Source organism: Anomaloglossus baeobatrachus, chromosome 11 (genome assembly GCF_048569485.1).
Source record: "Anomaloglossus baeobatrachus isolate aAnoBae1 chromosome 11, aAnoBae1.hap1, whole genome shotgun sequence".
In the NCBI taxonomy this organism is placed as follows: domain Eukaryota; kingdom Metazoa; phylum Chordata; class Amphibia; order Anura; family Aromobatidae; genus Anomaloglossus; species Anomaloglossus baeobatrachus.
In genome coordinates this window covers 127,697,211-127,707,687 of record NC_134363.1, presented here as the reverse complement: position 1 = coordinate 127,707,687, position 10,477 = coordinate 127,697,211, and the positions used below count along the sequence as shown (strand labels likewise).

Sequence of the window (10,477 nt, the reverse complement as noted above, 5' to 3'; positions counted from 1 at the left end):
CTGCTCAGTCTATACATTTTTATGGCATCGTTGCTCCTGCTCAGTCTATACATTTTTATGGCAGTGTTGCTCCTGCTCAGTCTATACATTTTTATGGCACCGTTGCTCCTGCTCAGTCTATACATTTTTATGGCACCGTTGCTCCTGCTCAGTCTATACATTTTTATGGCACCGTTGTTGCTCCTGCTCAGTCTATACATTTTTATGGCATTGTTGCTCCTGCTCAGTCTATACATAAAAAGAAAAATCCCACCCAGTATACATTCTACGTCATTCCTAATAAATTTTAAGATATGACTTAAGTGTTGTGGGGTTTGTTTTCTAGTTTTTGATCTTTATCTATTTCCAGGTCTGTACAGACCGTATCTATCAGCCATTTCTGCATACGGCTCTTTATACTCAGAACGCTGCGATTTGATCAGCCACCGCTAGATGCCGCTAGTCACTAATGCTAATGAAGCCGGTGGTTCGTCTCTATAATCCTCATTCTCTTCCGGTTCGCATAAAGTTCTGTTTCCGGGTCAGCGAAGTGGAAGAGTTGGGAGCTGTAAACTCGTCCTGAAGTGCCTGGGAGTCTTGAAGTGTGTGCGGGGGAAGACATTATAGGCTGCACCGCCCGGTGATGACGGACTAGGCCGGCCGTGGAGCTCATGCATACAGTTTATATAGCTATATAGAAAGTAGGGTAAGGGAGGGGCCGGGTGTCTGTATAGTCGGCCATTAAATAGTGACAGGGCTGCAGACACTCATGCACACCTATGGGAACCGTAGGGTTATATCTTTTATCACCATGGTAACCTGTATATTATAGGAGCTCCCCCTCCCCCCCCAGTGATTATAAGCAGATTATGTGTCTGTATTATGTTATCAGACATTAGTAACTATAATATGTGATACATATTTGTATGATTTAGTACAAACTCTAGAATTCTTTAAAAAGAGAGACATAAGCAACCATTTCCCGATATGATCCGAGGGTGCGGGGGTCCTGTGCACACAGGGGTGGTCTAAGCCCACGAGAGAGGCCGATTTTTTTTTTTTTTTTTTTTTTTTTTAGGGAGGGTTTTATGTTTTTAAATAAAAGGGATAGATATAATAAGAATAAGTATAATGTGCATTATGTCATTTCATGAAGAATTGGACACTAGGGGGCGACAATGAGTCCAGATTATTTCATATAGCAAAGCGTCACGCCCTGAGACACCTTATCTGAGATATTAGAAGGCACCAGAACGTATACGGAGACCCCCCGAACCGCCGTACCTTGGACTTGTCGTGGATCTGAACTTCTCTGGTCTTTATTTTTCCAATTTATTTATTATTTTTTTTTGTTATGGGACGGAAAAAGAAAACGCTGCTTGACTATGCGGCGGAGTTTACAGACTTGGCGGTGAGGAGGCATGTGATTGAACATGACGATACAGGAGAGACCTCAGTGGTGGAGACTTTGTACTGTAAATCCTGTGAGCTGCCCATGCGGGTGAGACGGGATCGCATTTTGGAGCACTTGGCCTCAGGAAGGCATTATAGGAACCGGAGACTGATCAAGCAGCACTGGAACCGAGCCCCCGTGCTGGTGTAAGTAAAAAATGGTGGCAGGTCACCAACTGTACAAAATATGGATATAGTCGAATTACATAATTTTCTAATTGTTAAAGCACCACTCCAACATTTTTATTTCAGCGCCGGAGTGGTGCTTTAAGGCCGGAGTCACACTTGTGAGTGACTCGAGTAATACGCTCGAATCTCGTATGGCATCACCTTGCATGGCTGTGCACTCTCCTGACTAGAGCGGGTCGGCTGCATTTATTTGATGCAGCCGACATGCTCCTGTCTGGAGAGTGCACGGCCATGCAAGGTGATGCGATGCGAGACTCGCGCATATTACCTGTGTGACTCCAGCCTAAATCTAAGCCCCCGGTCTTATACTAAGGCTATGTGCCCATGGGACATCGTACCCGCTGACTTTTCCGCAGGTTTGTCCGCAGTTTTCCAGCAGCTGATCCCCGGAATCTGCAGCTATTCATTGCTGCGGGATTCGAGCATTTTTGCTGCGGTAAACCTGCGGGACAAGTGCTGAAATACCTGAGGAAGTCCCGATCTCTATCTCCATAGTGGATAGGCTGGACAGCCGCAGATATTTCCGCATGAATAATTTACATGCAGTTATGTGCAGTTGCGGGACATCTGCAGCATATTCCACAGCCGCACATACCGCACCATTGATACAGCACTCCCCAAATCCCATAGGATAACATGGAGAGAGTCTGTACTTGCTAGAACCTGTGGATTTTTCTAGAAAATCTAGATAAATCCGCAGGTTTTCTGCAGCAAAATCCGCGGGTATGTTGTCCTGTGGGCACATAGCCTTACTCTCCAGCATTTTCAGCAACGCTTTTGTCGATCTTCTCCAGTTTGATCTGCTGGCAGTTATATTGTTTCAGGGAGCGCACTGTAGATCACAACTAAATAAGTCTATGAGAGCCTCGTTCTAGCTTTCATAGACTTGCACTGAGCTCTTGTGACATAACTTATGACTTCTGATCATTCAGAAGTTAGTCACTAGATGGCACTGTGGGACCAGAGCGACGTTGAAAAATGATTGAAACACTGGGGGGGAGTATATTACCGGGGCAGGGGACTTAGATTTCAAGCACCACTCCAGTACTGGAAAAAAAAACACTGTAGTGGTGCTTTGAGGTTGAAAATGGGCCTAAATCCATTAGGGTTAACTTATATCCTAACATATTGATCTAGAAGAATCAAAAACCCCATCAGGCAAATACTAGTCGCACAATACTAGAGGAAAAATCCCTCCATGTCAGTCAGACTAGTTCCCTGGATTTCAGGTCTAGGTTTTTAGAAATCATTATAAAGATTTCTGTGCCATCCATTTGGAATACTCTTGCGAACACTTTACTTTTTTATGCTACATGCGCACACTGCAGTTTTGTTGTCACCACAAAACTGCACCTTATCCCAGAAATATAAAAAACCAAACGCTTGTAATGACGCTGCGTTTTTTCAGTAGAAGCAACCCAAAAACTCAAGAAGATAGAAACTGCACGCAGAAAACCTGCAACGAGTGCACTGCAAATTTAAATGGTCATAGACTTGGCTTATAACGAAACTGCACCAAAAAAGGGTGGCAAAAACTGCAGCGTGCACATGTAGCCTTTGGGCGGGGGGGGGGGGGGGGGGGGTGTTGCTTCAGATCTTTTTACTCCAGTCACATCCAGAGCTGCACTCAGAATTCTTCTGTTAGTCACTTGGTATTGGTGAACATTGTGCTGACAGATGCGCCACAGTTCAGCATAAATGCGACTAATGCAGCTAGGATTCTGGGCTCAAATTGTAATGTAAAGGGGTTGCCTTTTGAAAACAGGTTATTACTTATGCAAATGATAGCTGAAAACTTGGGGGTCTGACCACTGGGCAGCAGTCAGCAGAACGAGGCACTTTTGTCCCCGTTGGAATGGCAGTCGAGCTTGTGCACTGTCCTCCATTCTATTTATTCCCTATGGGCCTGCCAAGCGTTATACTTGGCTTTTCTGTCTGCTTTGTAGAAAATAAATGGAGTGGCATTCGGGCATGTGCACTGCTGCTTCCTTCTAAGTAGGGATAAAAGTGTCAGGAATAATCCCTATACTGCTGATTGGTGGAAGTCCCATCTCCAATTATTGATAACTTGTTTTCACCCGAAAATCTCTTTAATTTCTTACAGTTTTCACACTGGCTTGTAGGTCTTAAAGGAAACCTGTCAGCAGATTTTGGGCATATAAGCTGCGGCCACCACCAGTGGGCTCTTATATACGGCATTCTAACATGCTGTATATAAGAGCCCAGGCCGCTGTGTAGAACTTAAAAAGCACTTTATAATACTCACCTAAATGGTCGCTGCGGTGGATTTGGGCCATATGGGCGTCTCTGTAGTCCGGTACCGGCGCCTCCTCTTTCGGCCATCTTCCTCCTCCTTCTGAAGCCTGTGTGCATGACGCGTCTACGTTATACACACTCGCCGATCCCGCGCAGGCGCACTACAATACTTTGATCTGCCCTGCTCAGGGCAAATCAAAGTGCGCCTGTGCAGGACCCCAATGCCGGCGAGTGTGTATGACGTAGGACGCATCATGCACGTTGGCTTCAGAAGAAGGAGAACAAAGAAGGCCGAAAGAGGAGACACTGGCAATGGAGACGCCCCTATGACCCAACTCCACCGCAGTGACCATTTAGGTAAGTATTACAAAGTGATTTTTACGTTCTACACAGCGGCCTGGGCTCCTATGTACAGTATTGTATAATGATGTATATAAGAGCTCACTGGTGGTGGCCGCAGCTTATAGAGCCCAAATCTGCTGACAGGTTCCCTTTAAACATACACCAATATAATTTGGTTGACTGCTGTCTCCTGACGCCGGCAAGCATCTGTGTTCTCTGAGAAAACTGCTTCTGGAATAATCTGGCAACATCTTATCTCCTGATCTAATAAAACGTTCAGTTGCGTCTTAGCTGTCCAATTCCTATGGGGCAGTCGAGAGGCCTCAATACACACAATGCTCACTTTCATCTAAATTGTATGGGAGACTTTATAGTGTAGATTCATTCTTCCTGTTTGTTATAGAAGACTTTTCAGCATCCTCATTATCATCACAGATAGGATTACAATGACGGATAACATCTATATACAGTAGATAGCGCAGGATCCACCATCCAAAGTTCCACCATGCAACCTACCCCCTTTATACCTTTGCCCAGATTTGACCATGCTCAGATTTGAAGCTCAGAAGGCTTCTATACCAAAGATAAGGCCTAAGTCAGTCTGTGATCAACCTGATCGTGGGCTTTTGATTGGTTGCATTGGGAGATGAAGGCCTCATGGCTTCCATGTTGGTAATTCATAGGTGACAGTGAGTTTTGCTATTTACTGCTGTTGTATTGGGCATTTACAAGTCCCCAGTGGGTATTAAAAATAAAGAAAAGCATTTTATATATAAAAAATGTTTCCAGTTTAAAAATAAACATTGAGCAGAAGGAATGTGTAAGCTCTACCAGGTATGTCTTCCCTTAAGCTGGTGTCACACACAGCGACAACGACAACGACGTCGCTGCTACGTCACCATTTTCTGTGACGTTGCAGCGACGTCCCGTCGCTGTCGCTGTGTGTGACATCCAGCAACGACCTGGCCCCTGCTGTGAGGTCGCCGGTCGTTGCTGAATGTCCAGCTTCATTTTTTGGTCGTCACTCTCCCGCTGTGACACACACATCGCTGTGTGTGACAGCGAGAGAGCGACGAAATGAAGCGAGCAGAGGGAGCAGGAGCCGGCGTCTGGCAGCTGCGGTAAGCTGTAACCAGCGTAAACATCGGGTAACCAAGGGAAGACCTTTCCCTGGTTACCCGATATTTACCTTCGTTACCAGCCTCCGCTCTTGCTGCCAGTGCCGGCTCCTGCTCTGTGCACATGTGGCTGCAGTACACATCAGGTAATTAACCCGATGTATACTGTAGCAAGGAGTCAGCGCTAAGCAGTGCGCGCGGCTCCCTGCTCTCTGCACTGTGACATGTAGCTGCAGCACACATCGGGTTAATTAACCCGATGTGTACTGTACCTAGGAGAGCAAGGAGCCAGCGCTAAGCGCGGCTCCCTGCTCTCTGCACATGTAGCACAGCGACGTTATGATCGCTGCTTCTGCTGTGTTTGACAGCTAAGCAGCGATCATAACAGCGACTTACAAGGTCGCTGTTACGTCACCGAAAATGGTGACGTAACAGCGACGTCGCTGTCGCTTAGTGTGACCCCAGCTTTAAGGTTAACTGTATGCATAGATTGAAACTCCAGCCGGGATGGGAGGGGTTAAATTGGATAGTGTGGCTAATGTGAAACTTGCAATATATATATTTCTTTGTCGCTCCATTGGGAGACCCAGACAATTGGGTGTATAGCTTCTGCCTCCGGAGGCCACACAAAGTATTACACTTTAAAAGTGTAACCCCTCCCCTCTGCCTATACACCCTCCCGTGCATCACGGGCTCCTCAGTTTTATGCTTTGTGTGGAAGGAGGCACACATCCACTCATGCATTCTCAACTTAGTTATGTCGGTTGGAAGAAAAGAGGGCCCCCACGGGGCCCCCGGCATGTTCCCTTCTCACTCCACTATGTCGGCGGTGCTGTTAAGGTTGAGGTACCCATTGCGGGTACAAAGGCCGGAGCCTCATGCCGTTTTCCTTCACCATCCCTTAGTGGCTCTGGGAGAAGTGTGATCCTGACCGGTCATCCAGTCACTGGGACCGGGCTCCCTCCGCAGCCCCTGTGGGAATCTGCTGGACAGGAGTCTATCCATCCTCAGGGACCGGGCCCTGCATCCATAAGGTACTCTGTGTCCCCATGGGGATTGTGCATGGAGCGCCTTCTTCCCGGACGCTGCAGCAGCTGCTGATTTGTGAAGACCGGCGGACTTCCGCGCCGACCGCGCCTGCTTGTCGGCCGCAGTCTTAAATTTAGTCCCCGGCTTCATCGCGGCCTAGTAGCAAAAATCCCGCCCCCGGGCCTGCCTGTCAGGGGTAAGGGCGGGACGGCCGGCCTGACGTCTGCTGTGAGGGCCGGAGCATCCTGTATGTTTCCTCCCCCCTCACTGATCACTGTGGGGACCCCAGATTCCCGCACTTTTCTAGCACCGCCCACGGCTCCACTCCTCCCCTGAGAGCTCCGGCAGCCATGTTTTTGGCATTCTGCCGGTGGAGGATTATCAGAAAAGAGCTCTGGGAGACCTAAGGCAGGGAATCTGAAGGACACACACTCCGCTTTTTAGCGGTCGGTCAGCCACACCGGTCACCCGGTGCTGGTCCCCCCCAGGGTGCCGGAATAGATACGTATTTATATACATATTTCTGTTCGGTCGGGCTGTATACCCCTTCCCATATACCCTCAGTGATCACTCTCCTAGGAGACAACAGCATGTCGTCCCCAAGGAGCAAAGGTGCTAAGGCACAGGTTTTTTTTGTGACCTGTACCTCTTGTGCGGCTATGTTACCTGCGGGTTCCACCTACCCTCACTGTGAGCAATGCTCGACCCCTGTTTCGCTTGCTCAGCCGGAGCCTCGGTCACTAGTGGGCCCCTCGGCTCATGTAGACCCCCCCCTGCTCCCCCGTCCAGGCGGCAGGGACAGAGTTTGCTGCGTTTGCTGAGAAACTCTCTGAGTCACTTTCACAATCCATGGCTCAGTCTATGGACAAATGGTCTGCCAAGCTGCTAGAAGCTTTGCAGTCCAGACCGGTCCTTACACAGGCCCCGGTCCCCGTTAGCTCGTCGCCTCCAGGCCCCTCTCGGTCTGCGCCGCAGCGCGCTCCCAGGTTGGGCCCTAGGTCCCACGCGGAGGACTCCTGCCCGGACCTCAGTCCCAGACAGACTAAGCGGGCCCGCTGGGAATCTTCCCCGACTTCTTCACGCTGCTCGGGTTCCCAGCTCGAGGGCTCTCTGGAGGACGAGGCGGACGTCGCAGCTCAGGGCTCTGAACCTGACGTTGCCCTCAATCTTGATGCACCTGAAGGGGACGCCTTAGTAAATGATCTTATCTCGTCCATCAACCAGGTGTTAGACCTGTCTCCCCCGCCTCCACCTGTAGAGGAGTCGGCTTCTCAGCAGGAGAAACACCAGTTTCGGTTTCCCAAACGTACATAAGCGCCTCACTGACACACGTTACCCCTTCCCCTCTGACGTAGTTAAGGGTTGGGCTCAGTGTCCCAAGGTGGATCCTCCAGTCTCTAGATTGGCGGCTAGATCTGTGGTATCGGTGGCAGATGGCTCATCGCTAAAGGATGCCACTGACAGGCAGATAGAGCTCCTGGTGAAATCCATCTATGAAGCCACGGGCGCGTCTTTTGCCCCGGCCTTTACAGCCGTGTGGGCACTACAAGCTATCACAGCTTGTCTGGCTGAGATTAATGCGGTTACACGTAATTCTGCTCCGCAGGTTGCGTCTTTGACCTCTCAGGCGTCAGCTTTTTCTTCCTACGCCATGAACGCAGTCCTAGATTCTGCTAGCCGTACAGCGGTGGCATCCGCTAATTCTGTGGCAGTCCGCAGGGCCATGTGGCTGCGCGAATGGAAGGCAGACTCGGCCTCCAAGAGGTTCTTAACCGGTTTGCCGTTTTCTGGCGACCGATTGTTTGACGAACGATTGGATGAGATTATTAAGGAATCCAAGGGAAAGGACTCCTCCTTACCCCAGTCCAAACCTAAGAGACCTCAGCAACGGAAAATTCAATCGAGGTTTCGGTCCTTTCGTCCCTCCGCCAGGTCCCAATCCGCTTCGTCCAGCAGGCCGGAGAAAGGCCAGAGGAACTCGTATGCGTGGCAGTCTAAGTCACGCCCCCAAAAGGCCGCCGGAGGCGCTGCCTCCAAGGCGGCCTCCTCATGACTCTCGGCATCCCCGAACCGCATCCTCGGTCGGTGGCAGGCTCTCCCGCTTTTGCGACGCCTGGTGGCCACATGTTCAAGACCGGTGGGTGAGAGACATTCTGTCTCACGGTTACAGGATAGAGTTCAGCTCTCGTCCTCAGACTCGTTTCTTCAGAACCTCTCCGCCCCCCGCTCGGGCCGACGCACTTTTTCAGGCAGTGGTCACTCTGAAGAAAGAGGGAGTTGTGATCCCTGTTCCCCCTCAGGAACATGGTCGCGGCTTTTACTCCAACTTGTTCGTGGTGCCAAAGAAGGACGGATCATTCCGTCCCGTTCTGGACCTCAAACTGCTCAACAGACATGTGAGCACCAGACTGTTTCGGATGGAATCTCTCCGCTCGGTCATCGCCTCGATGTCACAAGGAGACTTCCTAGCATCGATCGACATCAAGGATGCTTATCTCCATGTGCTGATCGCACCCGAACATCAACGCTTCTTGCGTTTCGCCATCGGGGACGAACACCTTCAGTTCGTGGCATTGCCTTTCGGCCTGGCGACAGCCCCACGGGTGTTCACCAAAGCCATGGCATCCGTTGTGGTGGTCCTACACTCTCAGGGCCACTCGGTGATTCCCTACTTAGACGATCTCCTAGTCAGGGCACCTTCTCGGGTGGCGTGTCAACACAGCCTTACAGTCACTCTGGCGACTCTCCAGCAGTTCGGGTGGATAATCAACTTCCCAAAATCCCAGTTGACACCGACCCAATCACTGACTTACCTTGGGATGGAGTTTCATACACAGTCAGCGGTAGTCAAGCTACCGCTGGACAAACAGCTTTCCCTACAGGCAGGGGTGCAATCTCTTCTTCGGGGTCAGTCATACCCCTTGAGGCGCCTCATGCACTTCCTGGGGAAGATGGTGGCAGCAATGGAGGCAGTGTCGTTCGCACAATTCCATCTGCGGCCACTCCAATGGGATATTCTCCGCAAATGGGACAGGAGGTCGACTTTCCTCGACAGGAACGTCTCTCTGTCCCTTGCAACCAAGACGTCTCTTTAGTGGTGGCTCCTTCCCAATTCTCTATCGCAAGGAAAATCCTTCCTACCCCCAACCTGGGCTGTGGTCACCACGGACGCGAGCCTGTCAGGGTGGGGAGCGGTTTTCCTCCACCACAGGGCTCAGGGAACCTGGACTCCGGTAGAGTCCTCCCTTCAGTTCAATGTTCTGGAGATAAGGGCAGTGTATCTAGCCCTATTGGCCTTCCATCGGTGGCTGGAGTTCAGACAGATCCGTATACAGTCGGACAACGCCACTGCCGTCGCATACATCAACCATCAGGGCGGCACGCGCAGTCGTCAGGCCTTCCAGGAAGTCAGGCAGATTCTGCAGTGGGTGGAAGCCACAGTCTCCACCATCTCCGCAGTTTACATCCCGGGCGTAGAAAACTGGGAAGCAGATTTTCTCAGTCGTCAGGGCATGGACGCGGGGGAATGATCTCTGCACCCAGACGTGTTTCGAGAGATCTGTCGCCGCTGGGGAACGCCGGACGTCGATCTCATGGCGTCGCGACACAACAACAAGGTCCCGGCCTTCATGGCACGGTCTCAGGATCACAGAGCTCTGGCGGCGGACGCATTAGTTCAGGATTGGTCGCAGTTTCGACTGCCTTATGTATTTCCTCCTCTGGCGATGCTGCCCAGAGTGTTACGCAAGATCAGGTCCGACTGTCGTCGCGCCATTCTCGTCGCTCCAGATTGGCCGAGGCGATCGTGGTACCCGGATCTGTGGCATCTCACGGTGGGTCAACCGTGGGCGCTTCCAGACCGCCCAGACTTGCTGTCACAAGGGCCGTTTTTCCATCTGAATTCTGTGGCCCTCAACCTGACTGTGTGGCCATTGAGTCCTGGCTCCTAGTGTCTTCAGGATTACATCACTCCGAAGAGTGTCGGAGCTTGCAGCGCGGTCATGCAAAGCCCCCTTCCTGGTTTTTCACCAGGGTAAGGTGGTTCTGCGTCCTGTCCCGGAATTTCTCCCTAAGGTGGTATCCCCTTTTCATCTCAATCAGGATATCTCCTT

General features: G+C 50.7%; 1 protein-coding gene across 1 annotated transcript in view; it reads left to right on the top strand.

Annotated features, from left to right (window-relative positions):
• Nucleotides 1–509: 509 nt before the first annotated feature.
• LOC142256928 (myo-inositol 2-dehydrogenase-like) overlaps nt 510–10,477 on the top strand; it is a 68,239-nt gene continuing 58,271 nt past the window's right edge. Inside the window, exon 1 of the mRNA XM_075328922.1 lies at nt 510–1,578. Within this exon, the coding sequence (XP_075185037.1) occupies nt 1,334–1,578 (245 nt within the window). The 5' untranslated portion in view covers nt 510–1,333. The remainder of the gene's footprint in view (nt 1,579–10,477) is intronic.